The 22,945-nt window shown below is 37.2% G+C and overlaps 3 protein-coding genes across 4 annotated transcripts in view; 1 reads left to right on the plus strand and 2 right to left on the minus strand.

Moving 5' to 3' along the window:
• Positions 1-4,723, plus strand: LOC120185549 (D-2-hydroxyglutarate dehydrogenase, mitochondrial-like). The gene is made up of 15 exons (XM_039189731.1): positions 1-125; positions 245-543; positions 644-745; positions 863-910; positions 1,590-1,660; positions 1,746-1,864; positions 2,328-2,423; positions 2,510-2,619; positions 2,740-2,820; positions 3,062-3,162; positions 3,561-3,669; positions 3,774-3,879; positions 4,016-4,101; positions 4,170-4,295; positions 4,406-4,723. The coding sequence occupies exons 1-15, from the start codon at positions 47-49 to the stop codon at positions 4,493-4,495; spliced, it is 1,623 nt and encodes a 540-aa protein (XP_039045662.1). The 5' UTR covers positions 1-46; the 3' UTR covers positions 4,496-4,723.
• The window catches only part of LOC120185550 (folate transporter 1, chloroplastic-like), a 26,187-nt gene continuing 7,359 nt past the window's right edge, over positions 4,118-22,945 (minus strand). The window contains exons 2-9 of one of the 2 annotated variants that reach the window (XM_039189732.1): positions 15,095-15,188; positions 14,699-14,792; positions 14,238-14,311; positions 13,795-13,899; positions 13,461-13,532; positions 5,441-5,461; positions 5,095-5,162; positions 4,118-4,955 (exon numbers count right to left, since the gene is read on the minus strand). In XM_039189732.1, coding sequence (XP_039045663.1) covers positions 4,823-4,955; positions 5,095-5,162; positions 5,441-5,461; positions 13,461-13,532; positions 13,795-13,899; positions 14,238-14,240 — 402 coding nt within the window. In that variant the 5' untranslated portion in view covers positions 14,241-14,311; positions 14,699-14,792; positions 15,095-15,188 and the 3' untranslated portion in view covers positions 4,118-4,822. Of the gene's footprint in view, positions 4,956-5,094; positions 5,163-5,440; positions 5,462-13,460; positions 13,533-13,794; positions 13,900-14,237; positions 14,312-14,698; positions 14,803-15,094; positions 15,189-22,945 lie in introns of both variants that reach the window. The other variant, XM_039189733.1, reaches the window with a different exon arrangement.
• Positions 14,718-16,036, minus strand: LOC120185737 (folate transporter 1, chloroplastic-like). Its single transcript, XM_039189879.1, has 5 exons — positions 16,019-16,036; positions 15,834-15,935; positions 15,274-15,365; positions 15,095-15,188; positions 14,718-14,792 (listed from the first exon to the last, which is right to left on the minus strand). The coding sequence occupies exons 1-5, from the start codon at positions 16,034-16,036 to the stop codon at positions 14,718-14,720; spliced, it is 381 nt and encodes a 126-aa protein (XP_039045810.1).

Here is a 22,945-nt window from a genome sequence, read left to right on the forward strand (position 1 = left end):
TTGGATAGGCACGAAACGACTGGCCAAACAAAAAGGGCAACTGAAAATGGAGAAGTGGAGAGCTACAAGCAATCTCCGGCGATCATTGAAGTCGATTCTCAACCGACAATTAAGTTCCGTTTCAGGTTTTATCCGCTGCCTTGAGCTCAACTCCTTTCAATCGTTCTTCAGAAAATTTGAGTATCGTACTATCGTTTTAAGAATTATTAATATGGTTTAGATATCATTACGTTTTTCTCAACAGAATTTAGATGTTTGAATGAAAAAAGTTGTCAGCCGACCTTCAATCTGATCCGAGATTACAAAAGTTTCGGAGAAGCGAATGCGATTCGGTACAGATGTTTCAGTTCAGTGTCGACAGTTGTTCAGAGAAATCCTGCATTTTCGACTTTAAATTCCGAAGATATTAGTTATTTTAAGCATTTACTAGGAGAGAAAAGTGTTATTCAAGATGAGGATAGGCTTGAAACTGTAAATACAGATTGGATGCATAAGTACAGAGGCTCTAGCAAGCTTTTGCTTCAACCTCGAAGTACTGAGGAGGTTCATTTTCTTAATTTTCGCTCGTCCATCTTTGTTGTATCTTCACCGCTACTAAAACAAGGTCTTTGTATGTATTTTTATATTCAATTCTGTATTGCAGGTGGCACAGATTCTGAATTATTGTAATTCGAGGTGTTTGGCTGTTGTTCCTCAAGGGGGAAATACCGGCCTTGTTGGTGGCAGTGTGCCTGTCTTTGATGAGGTGCTGGGAATTGTTTCCAATTATTGATCAGTAATCTCTTGTTTGATAGTCCTTTTGGTTGAGGCTTTCTTCTTTTCATGTATTTAATTAATTGCTCTTGCTGATTTAATTCTTTAGGTTATTGTCAATGTTGGCTCAATGAATAATATCATAAGTTTTGACACGGTATGCTTTTATGTTATTTCTCTGTTTGTTTCTTGCTTATTCTGCTTTTATTTTTTGGCCAATTATGGATAGGGGTGAGCATTCAATCAATTTGAGTTGAGTCGAATAAAATAATTCAAATTATTCAAGTTGATGAGTCCTATTTTATAACTCAATTTTATTTATTTTTTCTCAAGTCAAGTTGTTCGAGATTCTGTTTAAATTTAATTGTAATATGTACAATGTTATGATACTATTTGATTCCAATTTAAAAGGTTTTCTATAACCATATACAATATACATATATATTTCTTCATATGTTATATACATATATCATGCAAAGTTGAAGGACTCGACTCAAACTTGAAAATCAATCCACTAATTACTAAAATTTCGAGTTATTCTAGTTCTATTTTGTAACTCAACTCGAATTTGAAATTTTTTTGAGTCAAGTTTTGTTCACCACTAATTATAAGACATTTCATTTTGAATCATGATTATGCAATGTGGATTCTATTTATCAAAATCCACTTGGTACCTAATGAATTGCATTATCGGACTTCATGAACAAAAAGGAAATAACATCTAGTAAGCCTGATCGATCCTGATCAATTCAGAACACTAAATGAAACCACTTTGTAAAGGAAAAGAAAATTCGCCACCACTTATGTATAAAAGATTTTTGTATGCTATATTTCAGGTCAGTGGTATATTGGTATGTGAAGCAGGATGCATATTAGAAAATCTTATCTCTTTCCTGGACAACCAAGGGTAATTGCTTGCTACTGTCAATATATATGTGGATATTAATCTGCTTTCACTCATGCTATATCCGTACATGCTTTATTTTTTTCAGATTTATCATGCCTCTGGACTTAGGTGCGAAAGGAAGCTGTCAAATTGGTGGAAATGTTTCAACTAATGCTGGTGGTTTGCGCCTTGTACGTTATGGTTCGCTTCATGGGAATGTACTTGGTGAGGCATCTGCTTGTTCCGCCTTTGAATCTGAACTTCGGACTAATTTTCTTCAATTTCCCCCTTTTTCTGCCCTTTTATTCCCTCTGTGTAAACATACAGAAGTAAGGTAGTTTTGCTAATCAGAAAGGAAAATTGAAAAGGAGCCTGTTGAATGTTATGCATAGTGAAACTGCTAATATGAAAATTTTAAGGCATTACATTCTCGTCCATCTGGTTATATGAGGTTATGCATATTTGCTGTTGTACTTGGGATTTATGGTTGCTTAGACAAGTCTTAAAGTATTTCAAGTTTCTTCTTGGTGTTTGAAGCTCATTTTCTAAAAGAAAAAGAAACATGAAACTCTGGAGATGGATTAATGTTAATGTTAGAATGAAGTGAACGATCTTGAAGTTGAGGAGTTGAACATAGTCTAGCCATTTAACCATTATTAACACTACTATCTTTGCCATAACATTGAAGGTCTTGAAGCTGTTTTAGCAAATGGTGATGTACTTGATATGCTTGGGACTTTGCGTAAAGATAATACTGGGTATGACCTGAAGCATTTGTTTATAGGTGAGTGCCTTTAGTAGTGGATTGTTTCTAGTACATTTTCAGTAATGAATTCAACTTCCTTTATGTTTCTTCTATCATTGGTGTAGGAAGTGAAGGATCTCTGGGAATTGTAACTAAAGTTTCTATATTGACCCCGCCCAAGTTGTCTTCGGTTAATATAGCTTTTCTTGCATGCAGAGACTATTCTAGCTGCCAGGTTTGATCTGCTTCCATAATACTTTTTTTCTTAGGATCAGTTTTTGCTCAACTAATGCATAATAATAGTATAGCCGAGACATTTTCTTCTGCTTACCATTTTCTTTCTTATGTTTTTCAGAAACTACTCATGGAAGCAAAAAGAAAAATGGGGGAGATTCTATCTGCTTTTGAGTTTTTGGATATCGAGGCCATGGATTTGGTTAGTTTTTTGTAGCATACTGCAACTCTTCTCCCAGTATGTGCATCATATGCTATTAATTTTGCTGCTGGATACCCTTTTTTTACTTTTATATTTTGACTGGACTATTGGTTGAAATTCTCTGATCTATTAATATATAGTCCTGCAAGTCTTTGTTGTTGAATGAAGGTCGGAATAGAAGCATTGTTGATTCTTTATACTATTTCTATTTGCTTCCTACTTATTGCATTATATCTGCCAGGTATTGAATCATTTAGATGGAGTTCGGAATCCATTACCTGCCCCAATGCACAACTTTTATGTTCTAATTGAGACGACGGGCAGTGATGAATCATATGATAGGTATCATTGTTAATTGGTTATTATCCATGTACTGTTAATAAACCTGTTTTAATACATTTTTTTCTATACTAAATCCCGTGCTTTCATAACACAAACCTAACTGAAGCTCAAACCTTGATTGCTAGATCAAATGGCTAAAATCAACTAACAGATTGAACCTACCTCTTGAGTTTTTTTTTTTCCTTTTTGGATATGTTGGAACTTGATGCTATCAAATGATCTTTCATTAACCGTTTTACGGAATTTGGTTCTTATCGCTTCTGGCTCCACTTCCTGAATGAAAGGGGAAGGATCAGTAGATGATTGTACTATATTTTGGGATTCCTTCTAATATCTATTTTAAGCTATCAACACCCATGGTATCTCCATGTGTTTACAAATTATTAGAATTCCTGCAGGGAGAAACTTGAGGCCTTCTTACTTAGCTCGATGGAAGGTGGTTTAATTTCTGATGGTGTTCTTGCACAAGACATAAACCAAGCATCCTCATTCTGGCGAATACGTGAGGTTCACGTCTCAATACCACATTTTTTATAATTGATAATCATCGGGGACGCTGCTAATCTTATATTCAAGGATTTAGTTTCAATGTTCCTTCTCTTACGTTGCAGGGCGTGCCAGAAGCATTGATGAAAGCTGGTGCAGTTTACAAATATGATTTGTCATTGCCTGTCGAGAGGATGTATGATCTCGTGGATGACATGAGAACAAGACTTGGTCAGAAAAGTTGTTATCGTTTCTATGTATAGAAGTTTTCATTTCCTATTAATTCAAAAGTTGTAAATTACTAGTCCAGCATTTCACAATATAAATGTCACCAAAAATCCACTCTAACTGCATCTTAAAATTTCAGGTGATTCGGCCAGAGTAGTTGGATACGGTCACTTGGGGGATGGAAATTTGCATCTCAATGTATCTGCTCCGCAGTATGATGATAAAGTAAGATCCTTGTTTAAAACTTGAAATGCTTCAATATTTTTATTAAGCATCTGCAATATATTGCACAGATTTTAGAACAAATCGAACCCTATGTCTACGAATGGACATCTAAGCACCGGGGGAGTATCAGTGCCGAACATGGCCTGGGACTGATGAAAGCTAACAAGATTTATTACAGCAAATCTCCAGAAACCGTGAGTTTTCTTCTAAACAAAAAAAAATACTACAACGTTCTGCCTGCTAATTTTGTTTCTTCCGGTCATGGTTGCTTCAAGGCGTCTAAATCGAGAATTTGTTTTGATAGGTAAAAACGATGGGTTCCATAAAAAAACTGCTTGACCCCAATGGGATACTCAACCCGTATAAAGTTCTTCCACACTCTCTCGATTCATAAAGCCTGGAGCAGGGAAAACAAACACGATCGAGTAGTCTTCATTTTCCCACATCCAGTGTCGATTTCATAAACTGAGCTGAAAATGGGAAAGGGAAGATCCAAGCAGTTTCCATGAAGACCATTGATTTGGCTAACAAATGGCATGGCTTCTGACAGCATACATCGAATTTGATATAGCCGTAGAATAAGATGATCGAAATGTATATCTCACGGGTGAATAATATTGCCAAAATAAGTTGTGATATTTGTACTTTAATTAAGTTGATGTGTCCTGAATCTTTCTTCCTTCTCAACCCCATGCATTCATTGTTGACGTTGACGCCTTCTTCAACCATTCTTTCTTAACGGTCTTAACAATTTGAATACATTTTCGTAAACAATAAATGTTATCGAAGAAGCAGGAACATTTTTCAGAAGGTTCGGGGTTATCCCTTTGTAAAATCCATGAAGACCCTCAAACCTGCAAGTCATTTAATACCAGAAAGAAATCAACTTATAGAGGAAGGAAGTTGCAAATAATAGCATTCACAATGGTTAATACATACTAAAGTTTATTCTCAGCGGTAAGATGGTAAATTCGGGTTTCGATATGTTCTCACCGTGCTGTTTCCTTCACAACATGCCAACTGTTCATATATCTTGGAATTCCCTCGTCACTAGGTCTTTGCTGAAAAAGATAAAGAGGTAGTTTCAAATTACAGCCTTAAATACAAACCAAACGCTCGTGTATGCTCAATTTTCCTAGCCCTTCTATATATTTTTAGGGTAGTCGGAAGATTCCCATACACATTTCTGGATATTTGTCGGACAAAGGTAGTCCAATTTATTCATCCATGTTTCAAGGAAACATCCATGCCGTCTCATGAAAGCTTTGTTTATTCCTAATTAAAGAATTTCAGTAATCCAATTGTATGCACAAACAAAAGGTTATAAATTTTCCTTTACCTGAGTTGGAGTTCGAATAACCTGAATGTAGACACCCATTTTTGACCGGGTTTTATATTTATATTTTTATTATTATAATTTATTTATTATTATTAATAATTTCTTTATTTTATTTTTTGTAGGAACCCATGTTCAATCCCACTACTCCACCACTACTACCCAAAAATAAGGGAACCTCTATTGATATCTCCACCATTTCAATACCCCCACAGCGTCCATAATCTCACCACCCACCTCTCCACGATTCTCGGCTCTTTTCTCTCTTTCAATTCCATCAACAGAAGCGATAAAACGCCACTCGACCTTCAAATCTAGGGGGAGCTCAGTTCTTAAGCTTTGATTTCCTTTGTTTAACATCTGGAACACCAAGCTGAGGTCCAAGCCCATGGTCAACGTAAATACATGAATCTCTCTGATTCGCTCCTCTTCCCCATAATATCTGTCGGTGGCTAACAAATGAGCAACAAGGTTTCCAGACCTGAAGATGAAATTAAACATGGCAAATGAAAAAGCCCAAGTCTGCTGCAAACTCCAACGCGTGATATGCTGCCACCGCTTTAACCATGAAGGCCGAGTCAAAATTCACTTTCACTGCTGGGTTTAGAGGCGACTTCCAACGAACTATCTTATCAGCTTTGGTAACCTGGAGATGAAGGTTTACACTGGAATATTCATGACACAGAGCACGAACCGAGTGTTTTACCACTGCCCGAGGAGATACCAAGGAATTTGTATATGGGTCGGCGCCTACATAGACTTCATTTGTTGCGTCGGTGAATCTACCTAAACCATGGATTTTGGAAGCATTTGTGGACCTGCTCTTTACTGGAGATTCAACAAAACTCTCAAGCTTGGTAATTCCAAATCCTCCTATTCCATTTAACTACACGTGCACAGCAACATGAAAGCCAGGTTGCCACATGTATGTTTCAGGTTATGGATTTGTGTCTTGTTTGTCAGTTAACTTTAAGAGTACTGTCACTACACTATATTCATTTTTTTTATTATTGTTTTTTTATTTTTCCCTTTAATTTATTTAATGTTTATTTATTATTTATTATTTAACAATATTTTTGATTTTAGGGATATTTTTCAATTAATCAAAGTTAAGTAATTTAAATCGAATATTTTAAATTTCAATTTTCGCAATTAAAGACAACCGTTAAATTAATTGGTACCGAAAGGGTGGTTCAAGGGTGCTAATCATTCCTTGACCGTAACCGACTCCCGGACCCGATACGTTTCTGTTACAACGCAGATCAGGTAAGAGGGCGTCCGATCCACCTAAATGTTTTTAAAGTGATCGGTGGAGACTCCAATCCACATTTTTCAAGTCGAAGCCCAATTCTAGGGCCCAACCGAAAGACTGTTCCTACAGCTTGGCGACTCCGCTGGGGACAGGTAAGTGAGTCAGGCCGAAATTAATTTCTGGTTGTCTTTTTTAGCGAAAATTACAAGTTTAAATTTTAATTTGTTTATTTGATTTTAATTATTTACCTTTGATTATTTTTCAAATAAATAGTTGTACTGACGTTTTTTAATAATTTCAGATTTTTTCAAAATTGTCATCTCTAAGCTCTAAACCCGAGCTCCGAACCCGTTTTAAGTGGGGGTGAAAGCGATGCATTCGTGTGAATTTATTCACCGCATATGCCTAGCAAGTAGCCTTCGGGATTCATATACCTTACGTCTTCGTGTGAATTTATTCACCGCACAGACATAAGGGAATGTGTCCTATCGAGCTTAACTTAGTCCACGCAAGCTTGTAATAGGCTTAGGACTAAGGGGTCTGGCAAGCCCAAGGGGGCACCAGCAATGAGAACTCGGGTACCCTTTTAGAACTTAAACCGGGAGACTAGAGGGAATTAGAGCCCACCCCAAAACCTCATTTCAAACCTTAGGCTGCTTCGAGATTATTTCCTGCTTTATTTTCTATTCCAAAGCATGTGAACTAGACAAATATGCGGTTAGGATTTGTTTGAAATTAGCATGTGGGATAGAGATCATGTCCGGGTAAGAATAATAAGCATATAGGGTAGATATCATGTGGGGTAGGATTTTTTTTTGTTCATTTTTATTGTTTTGATTTACCTCACTAACTCTTTTTATTTTTTTATTTTTTTATTCTCTTTCATTTTATTTTCATCACTTGCATTATTTAAAAGAGGTGTTGATCTACCAAAAACGTGTTTGTTAAACATGAATAATCTGCATTAATGGACAAAGGGGTTGTAATACAAGAGATGAAAATGCAGAGGGCAATCTACAAGGTGACTATGCGTCATATTCAATCCAGAAGACGTGGTGCCCACAATTGAAGAGTATATCACTCTGCTTCATTATAAAGGACTCAGGATGAACCGGGTCTACATCAAGCACAACGAAAGTCTATATTTGAAGAACTGACTGGCAAAGGTTACAGGGGCAAGATGAGAAAAATGTTACTGACCCGGACGCTCCTTTCGAAAACTACGAGAACAAGATGGCTAAACCCTAGCTGAGCTAAATGTCATTGCTGACGAATTCAAGAAGAAAGTTTCAGATAGTTTTTATCGATGGAGGGCTCCAATGGTATTGTCGTTAGGGAACAAACTCAGCAGAAAGCGAAAGCCGGAGGTGCAGTCCTTCGAGATTTTTTTTTGGGCAAACAACTCGTCATTTGCACGGTTCATCCAGATAAGCCAGAGCGGTTCAACAGGTGATTCAACTGGTGACAGACGAAGGTAGAAGACTAGTCAACATATCAGAAGCTGTTAGGATATTTTTGTCTCTTAAAAGATAAAACACTTTTGTCCCCAATAAGGATTATTTCTAATAACACACATTTTTGGATCAATGCCTCGAACATTGCATGCATCATGCATTCCTGCATATTTCGCATTACTTTTCTCTTTTTTATTACATTCACATGTCTACTAAAAAGGATAACATTTCGATCCTATGACATATAAGAAACTTTGCCAACAGTTGTTGACGCGCATGTGGGTGTCACCCTATCCAGAGAAATCCATAAAGCCCCCGTACCCCAGGTAGTATGATGAGAACGCTAATTGCGAATATTATAGCAGTGTCCCAGGGAGCACTATCGAGAACTACTCCACATTCAAGAGAATCGTACAGAAAATACATAACAAGAATTGGATCGACTTCAACAACTTGGGGGACCAAGTGAGGAATATCATTTCATCATTTGAGGCATTCTGTTGACTTTGTTTTTTTCCATTTTTTCTCAAGTTTTGTAAGAACATTTTAATCAAATTATGTTACTTAATGGTGACGAGCAATAAATCACATTTGCAAACTGCAATTCTTTGAATATCAACTGAATTAAGAAACTCTGTAAATGGTTCAAAGTTACGAATCCCTGACAAAGTAACATGATTTAAAACAAGGACTTTGACATTACCCAGAATATACACTCAAACACCGTACCATGCTCTTGCAATTAACCAATGTGACATTTTCCTTTCATAAGGTGCGGACAACATGGGGCATCCTTTTGCATATGACATTGCTATACTTTTTATTTAAGACGTTCAGTGATTATAATAATCTTCACATATGGAATAGTCGAGTAAGCAAATCTAGTTTAGGCAGTTGCTAGGAAATTGAACTCTAAAGATAAGATTCATTGACTTTTAACAACACTTAGACTATAACCGGTTCTTCTTGACAATCTTAAGAAATTAAATCCGTAAAGCAGAGCTATTCCACTAAGGCAATTGGTTATAGAGGAAACTTGAAAGCCCTGGTTTTATGAGTAGATTACGTTCAAACCATGACATTGCTCGGACACTTGGTAATTCGGTGTTTGCTCCACTGCTCTTGTCAGGCTGAAGACTCTGTGATGAAATGAACCCTTCAGTGAACATGATAAAATTGGTTATAATGTTAAGTGGTCCCTCTAAAGCAATTGGTTAAACGCCCCGGCTTTATGGATCCAGCTTGCCAGATAACGGAAAAATAAATCAAATTTATCTAAGCACGAAATTTTCGGTAATGTTGGACTAAGAGAGTTAAGGAACACCTGTTATAGTCGACTACACACGAGCACTAAAGAATTTCATTTTTAGACTGATATTTTTTGCACTGCCTTGGTTGGAGGAGCCTACAAAGCTTGAACAAATGGAAGATTTCAGAGGACCGAAATAAAATGTCTAGTAATTGGTCATTCTAGTTGCATTATTTTGTCCACACCCAAATGAAATGCCAAAGCATATTTCGATATTTTAAAAAAAATGACATTTTGGGTTACCAAACCAAGAGATAAAAAAATAACTCATTTATGTTGCATGCATCTTAGACATACTTAAGAGCATCACATTTATCATTTTTAGCACACACATTTTTTACAGCTTTTAGAGTCAAATTTCAACTTCAAAACGAAATATACTCGATTCAAAAGCGCATTCGAAAATTGATGGTGGTAGCTCAACTTCACAGCGAAGGGGCGATTGACTGTCAACAAACAACTTTTCAGTTTCATTCAGAGTCAATTTCAACTTCACAGCGAATGATATTGGACTCGAGCGCATTCGAAAATTGATGGTGGTAGCTCAACTTCACAGCGAAGGGGCGATTGACTGTCAACAAACAACTTTTCAGTTTCATTCAGAGTCAATTTCAACTTCACAGCGAATGATATTGGACTCGAGACAACACAAGTTCAACTTCACAACGAAGGGACGGATGGTTGTCAACAAATAATTTCTCAATTTCATAGCCAATTTCAACTTCACAGCGAAGGATTTGGACTCGAGACAACACAAGTTCAACTTCACAACGAAGGGACGGCTGGTTGTCAACAAATAATTTCCCAATTTCATAGCCAATTTCAACTTCACAGCGAAGGATATTGGACTCCAGACAACGCAAGTTCAACTTCACGACGAAGGGACCGCTGGTTGTCAATAAATACTTCCCAATTTCAGAGCCAATTTCAACTTCACAACGAAGGATATTGGACTCCAGACAACGCAAGTTCAACTTCACGACGAAGGGATCGCTGGTTGTCAACAACAACTTCCCAATTTCAAAGCCAATTTCAACTTTACAACGAAGGATATTGGACTCCAGACAACGCAAGTTCAACTTCACGACGAAGGGACCGCTGGTTGTCAATAAACAATTTCCCAATTTCAGAGCCAATTTCAACTTCACATCGAAGGATATTGGACTCCAGACAACGCAAGTTCAACTTCACGACGAAGGGACTGCTGGTTGTCAACAACAACTTCCCAAATTCAGAGCCAATTTCAACTTCACAGCGAAGGATATTGGACTCCAGACAACGCAAGTTCAACTTCACGACGAAGGGACCGCTGGTTGTCAACAACAACTTCATAATTTCAGAGCCAATTTCAACTTCACAGCGAAGGATATTGGACTTGAGACAACACAAGTTCAACTTCACAACGAAGGGACGGCTGGTTGTCAACAAACAATTTCCCAATTTCGGAGCCAATTTCAACTTCACAGCGAATGATATTGGACTCGAGATAACACAAGTTCAACTTCACAACGAAAGGACGGTTGGTTGTCAACAAACAATTTCCCAATTTCAGAGCCAATTTTAACTTCACAACGAAGGATATTGGACTCGAGACAACACAAGTTCAAGTTCAACTTCACAACGAAGGGACGGCTGGTTGTCAACAAACAATTTCCCAATTTCGGAGCCAATTTTAACTTCACAGCGAATGATATTGGACTCGAGACAACACAACTTTCATTGGATTTCAACTTCACGACGAAGGATATCCAATTCAAGGCTCAACTCCACGACGGAGGGGCCATCTACGGTTTCAACTTCACGATGAAGGGAATCGTACACACAAGCAACATTCATCTTTAGATTGGATTTCAACTTCACGACGAAGGATATCCAATTCAAGGCTCAACTTCACAACGAATGGACCATCCACGATTTCAACTTCACGACGAAGGGAATCGTACCCACCGGCAATATTCATCTTCAGGAACAAGCAGATTATCGATCGCCTTTTAGATCGTTTCTCTCGAAACAAGGGGTCGTCTCGTTTAAGACTAATGTACTAAAAACTAAGTTTTATCTCTCTTGAGACAGTTTCTCTTGAAACAAATTTTGTCTCTCTTGAGACAGTTTCCCTTGAAACAAATTTTGTCTCTCTTGAGACAGTTTCCCTTGAAACACCAATTTTTGAATAGGTTTCTCTTGAAACAAAGTTTTGCCTCCCTTGAGACAGTTTCTCTTGAAACGAAAAAAAAAACCTTTGAAAATATTTCTCTTAAAACACCAAACCTTCGAGTTCGATTGCACTCAGCTCCAAGGCACATCATTTGCAACATAGCTTAAGGCAAGAAGGGCTATTTGTCAACCAAAGACCTGACGAGTTCGATTTCATTCAGCTCGATAACAGCGATGAATTACTTTCTGGAAGAATTTTCAAGCCGAAATCTTTAAACTGAGAAGAAGACAAAGGCCCAATTCCAGGAAACTCAATCACATTTTAGAAGACCAGACAAAAACTGGTTGTCTTTTTCGTCTTTGCCATATTCTTGTTAATACAAGAATGTGCAAAGAGGGGCAGCTGTAGACACCCGTTTTTGACCGGGTTTTATATTTATATTTTTATTATTATAATTTATTTATTATTATTAATAATTTCTTTATTTTATTTTTTTGTAGGAACCCATGTTCAACCCCACTACTCCACCACTACTACCCAAAAATAAGGGAACCTCTATTGTTATCTCTACCATTTCAATACCCCCACAACGTCCATAATCTCACCACCCACCTCTCCACGATTCTCGGCTCTTTTCTCTCTTTCAATTCCATCAACAGAAGCGATAAAACGCCACTCGACCTTCAAATCTAGGGGGAGTTCAGTTATTAAGCTTTGATTTCCTTTGTTTAACATCTGGAACACCAAGCCCATGGTCAACGTAAATACATGAATCTCTCTTATTCACTCCTCTTCCCCATAATATCTGTCGATGGCTAACAAATGAGCAACAAGGTTTCCAGACCTGAAGATGAAATTAAACATGGCAAATGAAAAAGCCCAAGTCTGCTGCAAACTCCAACGCGTGATATGCTGCCACCACTTTAACCATGAAGGCCGAGTCAAAATTCACTTTCACTGCTGGGTTTAGAGGCGGCTTCCAACGAACTATCTTATCAGCTTTGGTAACCTGGAGATGAAGGTTTACACTGGAATATTCATAAAACAGAGCACGAACCGAGTGTTTTACCACTGCCCGAGGAGATACCAAGGAATTTGTATATAGGTCGACGCCTACATAAACTTCATTTGTTGCGTCGGTGAATCTACCTAAACCATGGATTTTGGAAGCATTTGTGGACCTGCTCTTTACTGGAGATTCAACAAAACTCTCAAGCTTGGTAATTCCAAATCCTCCTATTCCATTTAACTACACATGCACAGCAACATGAAAGCCAGGTTGCCACATGCATGTTTCAGGTTATGGATTTGTGTCTTGTTTGTCAGTTAACTTTAAGAGTACTGTCACTCCACTATATTCATTTTTTTTTATTATTGTTTTTTTATTTTTTCCCTTTAATTTATTTAATGTTTATTTATTATTTATTATTTAATAATATTTTTGATTTTAGGGATACTTTTCAATTAATCAAAGTTAAGTAATTTGAATCGAATATTTTAAATTTTAATTTAAATTTTAATTTTCGCAATTAAAGACAACCGTTAAATTAATTGGTACTGAAAAGGCGGTTCAAGGGTGCTAATCCTTCCTTGACTGTAACCGACTCCCGAACCCTATACGTTTCTGTTACAACGCAGATCAGGTAAGAGGGTGTCCGATCCACCTAAATATTTTTAAAGTGATCGGTGGCGACTCCAATCCATATTTTTCAAGTCGAAGCCCAATTCTGGGACCCAACCGAAAGACGGTTCCGACACTGAAAAAAAATACCATTGTAAGGCACACCATGACCAGCCAGCTCAGAGAATATGATTATATACAAATGCTTCACACCACTTAAAACGACACATACCTGAAATGGATATGGAACAAGACTGGCGGCAATTTTAGATGACCCCCCAAGCAAAGCGTAGTCAAATGAGTTCTGTGCAAAATGATGGAGATTGGTAGAAATCATTATCCGTTGTAGCCTCCTCAAATGATAGAACCATGAGACTGAAAACGATCTTGATAGTTCAGATTATCAGTCATTAAATATCTCCAGATTTATTTGAGTTTGTTAAACCATGAACCCAAAAACACAATGAACATAGACACTACGAGCATATGGCACAAATCATGAGTTTGTATGTCGGTTGTTATGCATGTAAACCCGAAATTTAGACAAACGGAACTGCTTTACATACCAACAAATTACTGGCACTTTCAGATTTCTGTTTTCTTGTTTTATAATCAACCATTATCCTACGCAGTTCCTCATATGCTGTGAACTGAATAGCTCCATGAGAGACCTGCTAAAGTCCAAATATGCAGTAAATTGAAGAAGTATAGGGTTATGTTGCTCCGGCTCTTCATTTTCTTTTAAGTACCATGTCAGGCTCCCATGTTCGACACTTATCCACAGATGGATATATAGGCTCTCCAAATAAATAAAAAGCTTGAAAAAGATTTGAACATACCCGTGTGGCCGTGTTGGATACATACCCATGTCAAGCACTCACATTTGACTCTCGAGTAACATGGGTATTACTTAAACAATTTGGTGGGAAGGTATGTGTGTGTATAAGCATTAAGCATATAGTGATGTGAAAAAAGATAAAAAATACGAGTAAAACAGACAGAAAACTACCATCAAGAGACCAGGACCAAGTCCTTTATAAAGTGCAGTCCATCCTTCCTCTCTCAGTATTGTTCTTAAGGCATCTGAAATAATTAAGACAAAACAATATTGAAGAAATAGCAGCAACAGAAATCCATTTTCATGTATTACAATTCTGGGTGAAAACATTAAGGCACTAAAAGGTGTTCATGTTGAAAAATATAAATACCTCTTGATCATCTATCGTTTTCAAAAGTGGCTAACTTCTCATCAGTGCTCAAAACCATATCTGTTTAATAGTGTTAAATCATCGCGAGAAATGTCAACTAGCACAAGAAATCTACAAAGAAAAAGGTGTATCTTCAAAAATTTCAGGCATCGACATCTTTGCAGGACTTGGAGCCAGAGTTACTCTTAACTATCAAGGGGAAATGCTTATCTCAGACTTGGAGCACATTACTAGCAAGTTAATGTTAAGATGAAGAACTGACCATATATACCAGCATAACGTCAATTTTGATTTAGAGGATTCTGAAGCTGCAATCTTGTTTTAATAAGCCATATAGGATTTGTGCACAAGGAAACCTGAAAAAGGCTATAAGATTCCAATTGTTAATAGAATACAAATTTTAAACCATCTAGTTTAACGTCAATTAAAGACCAGACCAACCTAGCATTAGCAGAGAGAATATGAGTAGATGACTAACTTAAACCAAGACAACTCAATTAGCATCCAACTGCAGCAACATGTACTGACATGCTATTGTCGGTTAGCATCTTATACCATATCCTTAAAGATTTTAAGCTCGGTTATTAGCAAAATTTTACTGTTAAAAGTAAATTCTTCTTGAGTCTTCTAATATCAGCTGTCGGTTTTTTATACTCACCAAAGGTCCAGCTTCTGCAGCAGACGCAAGATGAAGACCAGAGCTAAGCTTCTCCTCTCTGTTTTTAGAATACCTTTGTTTAGCTCTGCCATAGCTACAAGGAATAACAATAGAACAACAGATTAATTGATTGTCACAATACATTTTTCAACCTATAATAATAATCCATATATGTATACAGATATAACAGCCAAACGAAGAAATATAAACCCCATGAAACGGTGGATCCTAAAACTGCAGGAAGAAAGCCAGCATAAAGCCCCTTCAAACCCTACATGATCAACCCACAAAACTGTTAGCTATCAAAAGGAAAAGGGGCTTTACAAAGAGAAACTGTAATCTCCAATGAAAGAAAGAAAGAAACTTTACATGAAGACAACCAAATGAAAGTACCTTAGACTACGAAAATACGGAGTCACTGAATTCTCTAGATGATATAGATAAAATAATCACACGATTTCGTGGTTATATGATCAATTCAGTAGCTTTAAAATTCTAGTATTAAGCAATACAATTTGATAAGCTAAACAAACAAGAAAAAATAAGAGAAGAGAAGGGATGGATGAAGTGCGAGCCTCTAAGCGAGTAATGGTAAAAATGGTGTGGGCAGTGTTCTTGTAAGTCGGAAAATTGGTGACTCACCATCGTTAACTGTATAAAGCTCAATCCAATCAGCGACAAAATAAAAGTCTGAAACATCTTTGACTAAGATATTGCGTATATACACACACACACACACAGAGTGACCTTGAAATCTCGTACGGACAATGTCCAGAGGGTACATCGCGGCTACGGTGGCGAAGCCCGCCACCGCACCGGCGGCTGCAGTTTCCCGCTGCCACTGTGATTGTGACATTTCATTCAGAAATTTGAAAATAAAAAAGCGGCGGCGGCGGCTACTAGGAGAAAAAACAGGCTCCTGACCTCGACCGCCGATCGCATCACGCGCTACCGTTATTTCTGGTGCTTCATTTTATATGGGCTCCAAAGCTAATTTGTTTACAGAAATGCCCACGCTTCTCTAGATGGGTCATCATGAAACTAGGAACGAATCCACTCCAGCTTTCTTTCCTTTACTATTTTATTATATAATTTTTAATTTTATTATTTATTTAATAACATATTTAATAATCTATTTTTCTCATAATTTCGTTCTCATCACCCAATAATTTTTAAACTTATTCTTAATATTACGTTTTGTTTCTTTTTGTCATTCATGGTTAGAAAGTTAACATTGTTATTAGTGTGTATTGACTTCCCAAGATAATATCATGTTATTATTGAAAAAATAAAATTACTATGCCAATATTTTTTTATTTTTAACAGTGAATAATTAAAATGAAACTAAAATATAACATTATATATGAATTTTAAAAAATATAATTAAATGATTAAAATAAATTTACGAGAATAAATGAATAATTAAATACGTAGTTTATCCTAAAATCAAAACACAAACTTGATCCTGATCAGGTCGTCTAACACATGAACAAGTCTAGAAAAATCCAAGTCCACCCCATTTAAATAATCTAGTTTATTTTAAATCATATATATATATATATAGTTTTTACTTTTAAAAAATATGTTTAAATATAATTAAATTTAAATAATATATATTTAATTATTAAAATATTTACTTTCTGTGCTAGGGTTCTCTCCGTCTTTTGGTATGTAGTTGCTCTACCTTTTGGTCAGTTTTTCTGAGTGTTACTCAATTTTTTTCGTGTTTTTTGTTTGCTTTTTATGATTTGTCTATCTCGGTTAGTGGGAGATGGGGGAGATTGAACATGAATTGGAAGATTTGATGATAGGGGATGAAGAGGAGGAGGATTTAGTTCTGGCCCAATCAAAAAGTCCCACGCAACTATCTCTTGATAACTGTATGGTTGGGCGTTTTCTCAATGCAAATTTGATCAATTTTCAAGCCATGAAGGTTACTTTAGCGAATATTTAGCACCCAATTAGGGGATTTCGATTTCTGATTTGGGAAGGGGAAGATATTTGTTTCGATTCTTTCATGAAGTCGATATGGATAGGGTTGACTCTAAGGGACCATGGTACTTCAATTCTCATATGTTAATATTGCATCGATTGAAGGAATAGGAGGATCCAATGGGAGTAGAGTTGAATACAATCAATTTTTGGATACTTGTGAATGATTTACCGATGAGTAATATTTCAAAACAGGTGGTGAAGTAAATAGGAAGATTTATTGGGGTTTTTAAGGAGTATGATGACAAGGTTGTTATCCTTGGCTGTCGTGGAAACATGCAAATTAGGGTAGGGGTGGATGTGAGAAAGTAGTTGAAACGAAAAAAACGACTAGTTCTACCAAATGGATCGGCTGGATATGTTGTTTTCCAGTATGAGAAGCTTCCATTATTTGCTTTTTGTGTGGGAAGTTGGGACATGGGGAAAATTTTTGCCCATTGAGAGTGTTAAAGGAGAAGAAGGATTTGGTGGCACAATGGGATATTTTGCTTAGGGCACCTTTTCGAAAAAATGAGGCTTTGACTAGCCCGTGGTTGTGTAAGAAGGGTGAGTCTAGTGGGATGGAGAACACGAATGTGATGCAGAAGGTAACAGTCTCGGCTCCATCAGATGCTCTGAAAAGACAAACCAAAATTTGGGTGGAAAACAAGTTCAAGAACCTTGGTTCAAATATGGGGGTTCAACAGGATTCGGATGGGAATATGATGAGGGTGGAGGAGGAGGATCCTTTGAAAAAACAACAAAGTGCTAAGCGACTTCGGAGTGTTCTAGCAGCTCCAACCGAAATGAAGGAAAATATTATTGGCAATTCATTTTTATCGGCATGCCTGAGTAACCAAGCCAGCCGACAACCATGAAAATTTTAAGCTAGAATGTCTGAGGATTAGAGATGCCTCGAACATTCCGTCATCTCTGACATTTGCTGCGAGATGCAAATCCCTATGTGGTTTTCCTCATGGAGACAAAACTACAAAAGTCTAGGATAGTTAAGGTTAGAAGGTCGTGTGGTTTCTGGTATGGTATTGAGATTGAGCCTATGGGTACAAAAGGAGGGCTATGTATGGCTTGGAGAAATATTGATGAGGTTATGCTTCGATCAGTCTCCAATTCTCACATTGATGTACTGATCTCCACGGGTGTGGATGGTAGAAAATGGAGATGTACAAGATTCTACGGAGCTCTAGAGGAACATAATAGGAAGGCTTCCTAGTTTTTTTTTTTGCGCAGTTTTAATGACTCACTTGATATTCCATGGTTAGTCATTGGGAATTTTAACGAGATAATGTATTCTTTTGAAAAAAAGGGTAGCTTGGTAAGAAGGGAACGACATATGAGAGCTTTCCGTGATGTGATTGATGAATGTAGTCTTTCCGATATTGGGTTTGAGGGATTATGGTATACATGGGAGAGAGGCTAAAGTGTGAGGACGAATATTCTGGAAAGATTGATAGGGGTTTGGCTTCGGAAGAACATGTTTGAGGAATATTCGCTTAAGCACTTTCAAAATCGCTTAATAGAACTGGCGGAGATGAATCCGATGGATGATGTCCTAGGGGAAATTATTGAGACCAAACTGCAAATGAATCTAGAAGCGAATAAAAGAGAGTTGTATTAGAAGTAGAGGACACTGGCGAATTGGCTGCAATCAAATGACAACAATACTTCTTTTTTTCACTAATTTGATTTTCAAAGGAAACGACGCAATAAGATTACAACACTAATGGCAGAAGATGGAAGGAGGGTTGACAGTGAAGATGATATAGAATTACTTGCAAAAGATTATTTTCAATTTCTGTTTGAATCATCATTCACTGAAACGAATGGTCGAATTTTGGAGGGGATTTATTCATGCATTTCAGACGAGATGAACCATAATTTGCTTCGATATTTTACCTTTGAAGAGGTCACAACAGCTGTTAAATAGTTATATCCGTTAAACGTTGCTGGGGAAGATGGGCTAGGTGCATCGTTTTATCAATGTTTCTGGCATATTATTGGTGGAGAAGCTGCGGATTTCTGTGTGGGCGTTTTGGAGGGACAATTTGACATAGGGCAGATCAATTACACTCATATTGTTCTCATTCCAACGGTGGATAACTTGAACAATATTCAACAATTTCAACCAATCAGTCTTTGTAGTGTCCTATATAAGATTATTTCAAAGATGCTGGTTCATAAGATGCAGAGCTTGCTGCAAATTTGCATTAACGAAGCGTAGAGTGTGTTTGTCCCAGGGCGATTAATAACGAACAACATTATGGTTGTATATGAAATGTTTCATTCTTTCAGGAAGAAAAGGGAATGTGGCAACGTAGTGAAGGGTTGTCGGCAATGTTTCATCGAGAGATTGAGGCAGAGGTGGCGTTGGGGGTTCGGTTAAATGGATATACGTCTCGGATTTCTCACTTGCTTTTCGCAGATGATAGTATCATTTTTAGAGAGGCCATTGAATGAGCAGCTATTCAGATTAAGGAGGTTCTAGATATTTATGGGAGTAGTTCTGGTCAAGAGATAAATCGAGGTTGTTATTCAGTTTGAACGTTGTTGGTGACCACATGTGTGATGTCAGGTGTATTTTTAATGTATCTTTTGAATCAAATCCAGAAAAGTATTTGGGGCTCCCCGCATTGGTTGGACGGAACAAACGTGGAGCTTTTATAGGGTTGAAAGATAAATTTCAACGATGAATTAGGAGCTGGAGCTTCTGTACTCTTTCACATGGGGCAAAGAGGTTTTTATTAAATTCGCTCTTCCTTTGTATGTTATGCCGTGTTTTTTGTTGCCAAAGACCCTTTGCTCGGAATTAGAAGTGATTATGGCTCGATTTTGGTGGCAAAAGATAGAATACAAGAGAGGGGATTCATTGGTGTCAGTGGTCGTCCTTGTGCCAACTGAAGGAGTCAAGGGGAATTGGTATCGTGATATGGGCAAATTCAATGTAGCACTTTTGACAAAACATGGTTGAAGGCTGTTTCAGAATCCGAATTCTTTGGCAGGATGTTATTCAAGGCAAAATATTATGTCGGTGGAGATTTTTTTATCTTCAAGGTTAGGGTCAACACCTTTGTATATTTGGAAGAGCGTTTGGAGTGCGAAGGTCTTCTTCTGATCGGGCTACGATAGAAGGTAGGTAATAGAAATTCAATTTTTATTTGGAATGATTTTTTGTTGCCTACAAAATGGCCAACTCAAATTGCCACCACGAGGAAAATTTTGGTTGAGTTAGTGGTGGATTTGACTGATGTGGAAACATGGGGTTGGAAGGTTGAGCTGGTTCGAAACTTGTTAAGTAAGGCTGAAGCGGATATCATTCTTAGTATCACTTTATCAAGTTTTGATCAGGCTGATTGCAGGGTTTGGGGTGGAGAGAAATCTGGGATGTATATAGTGAGAAGTGGGTATAGGGTTTTGCTTCCTCGAGCTAATATGGATCCAACAGATATTGTAACATCCCGAATCCCATGTTAGAAGGTTTGGGCTAACTCAAAATGGGCCTTGGATTAAATCTCTAGCTTGTAGGAAGCCTTGACCCAAGAATAAGTGGAATTAGGCTTGGATTGAACCCAATTGCGGATAAAAAGGGTATTTTTAGCTTACAACTAAAATCAGAAGGACTAAGGAAGCAAATATACAATTATTCAAAGTAAAGGCTGAAAACCAATTAAGATTGGTGATCTCACGTCTGATTTTCACCTTCTCTTTTTCTTCCATTCCCTTTTCTTCTCCCAAGTTATATTCCTCTTCTTCATCATTCTCTTAAGCAAAGGTGGAGGATTTGGTTTAGTTTCAATCTATTTCATCAAACCAAGGTAAGAACCAAAATCAACACCTCTTGAACTTTCATTTGAGACCTTCAGAACAAATTTTGGCCATTGTTGTAAAAACATGTTTAAGAAACTAGATGGTTCCAACCTATTTTTCAGATATTTCTAGCTTTAGGAAGTGTTTGAAAACCCTCCTTAATCTCTAGCAACAATTAGTAACCCTTGCATTTGGTTTTGTTTAGTGCAAGAGGTTGGAGAAGACTCCAAAGATAAGCGAAAGGAAAATTCTACTTAAAATTGAGTCTTTGACGTTTCCAGCAGTATAGCATCAAAGGTCACTCACTCTTGACTCAACTATACCATATGTAAGTCATTTAGATTAAATGTAGTAGGTTGCATAATCTTGAAGCATTCTCATGGTAGATTTCATGTTTTAGAGTTATAAACATGTCTAAGGCCCTATTTAGGCTCCTTTGTATCTTAATAAAATATTAATAATGTTTGGGAACCTCACTAAGGTCTTTGGGATAGTAGAATAGGAGTTTTTGCACCTATCTTATGTTTTCTGCAGGTTGAGTTTCGATACTTGAGAGATAGTATCAAAACTTGTTTTTTTCTCGGGCAAACTTGTGAGTTTCTAGGCAAGAGTATCAATACTCTTTCAAGAGTATCGATACTCTGTGTCATAGTTTCGAAACTCTCAGAAAGTTTTGAAACTAGGCAAAACAAAATCTTTAAAAGTATCAGTACTTATATAAAGTATCGAAACTTTTCGGGAGTATCGATACTCTTAGGCTAGTATTGATACGTTCAATCTGTTTTGGACAAAAAAGCCAGTTTTTAAGGGAGTTAGACTCGAGGTACCTCAACCCTTCAATATATCCTCAAATTAACTTCAAGCGAGAACAATAATTAATATCATAATAGTAGAAACAGAAATAGCTAGGTTCACATAAAACTAACCTTGGTTGATACTCAGGAAACAATCAGGACACTCAGGAAACAATCAGGACACTCGAGTTCCTTACGACATTTAGTGGATCCAAGTCAGTGCCACGGTACTATATTAGCCGACAAGGTGCATATACCCCAAGACTTGACGGAGTAAGTCGGTGGGTGTACGTTCCGATGCAGAATTCAGAATCTCACCTAGGAGTACCCGATGGCACTTCGACAGTGCTAGAGGGGTGCGTGAGCTCCGAGATGCAGAATCCCTCAGCCGTACCATGATGTCAGCCACATATTATCAGTCCAGTAGTTGTACACTCAGACTTGTGCCACTTGTCACTTTATCTAATGAACGCATTTAGTATAGTACAATTTTCAGTGAGGCACTGAACTCGTAACCTTAGTGTTCGGAATATGTTTCCGTACGTAGGTTCTTAGGGAGCAGGTCGTGGGGAGCTATCGTCATCAGATATTCCAGTGCAACAGATTCAGATTTCCAGAGACCTTTCAGAGTACGTCTTAAGTCATCTTTAGAGGGCATGTACTATTATGACCTTGTTACGTATTCAGTCGTAACTCTTTTGAAACTCAGTATTTTGTATTATTTTGTGGATGTATTTTGGGACCTCCTCATTATTTGTAAATGCATATTATTATGTTTTTCTATTTAGGATGTCTAAATTTTAGAGATTACGAGCAGTTTAAAAAAATAGTCACTTTTCGGTAGTCTCGTGTAACTTTGTAATCCATGAATCTTAGGGTCTAACTGGACTAAGGTGTTATAATATGGCGGTGTTTCACAATATTTGGTAGTGTTATTGTCAAAGAAAAATCAAGTATTCAGTCGTAACTCTTTTGAAACTCAGTATTTTGTATTATTTTGTGGATGTATTTTGGGACCTCCTCATTATTTGTAAATGCATATTATTATTATGTTTTTCTATTACTTTATGGATGTCTAAATTTTAGAGATTTACGAGCAGTTTAAAAAAATAGTCACTATTTCGGTAGTCTCGTGTAACTTTGTAATCCATGAATCTTAGGGTCTAACTGGACTAAGGTGTTATAAATATGGCGGTGTTTCACAATATTTGGTAGTGTTATTGTCAAAGAAAAATCAAAATCCAGGTTTGGAATTTTTGCCCTG

Source organism: Hibiscus syriacus, unplaced genomic scaffold, assembly GCF_006381635.1.
Source record: "Hibiscus syriacus cultivar Baekdansim isolate YM2019G1 unplaced genomic scaffold, ASM638163v2 tig00113124_pilon, whole genome shotgun sequence".
NCBI lineage: Eukaryota > Viridiplantae > Streptophyta > Magnoliopsida > Malvales > Malvaceae > Hibiscus > Hibiscus syriacus.

Excerpts from the sequence above, each read along its gene's own strand:
- LOC120185549 (XM_039189731.1), top strand. The coding sequence starts at position 47 with ATGGAGAAGTGGAGAGCTACAAGCAATCTCCGGCGATCATTGAAGTCG. Across the intron at positions 126-244 it reads ACAATTAAGTTCCGTTTCAG|AATTTAGATGTTTGAATGAA; the intron begins GTTTTATCCGCT and ends TTTTCTCAACAG. Across the intron at positions 3,670-3,773 it reads CATTCTGGCGAATACGTGAG|GGCGTGCCAGAAGCATTGAT; the intron begins GTTCACGTCTCA and ends CTTACGTTGCAG.
- LOC120185737 (XM_039189879.1), bottom strand. Across the intron at positions 15,189-15,273 it reads TTCGTTTGGCTGTTATATCT|CTATGGCAGAGCTAAACAAA; the intron begins GTATACATATAT and ends TATTCCTTGTAG. Across the intron at positions 14,793-15,094 it reads CTGCAGAAGCTGGACCTTTG|GTTTCCTTGTGCACAAATCC; the intron begins GTGAGTATAAAA and ends AGCCTTTTTCAG.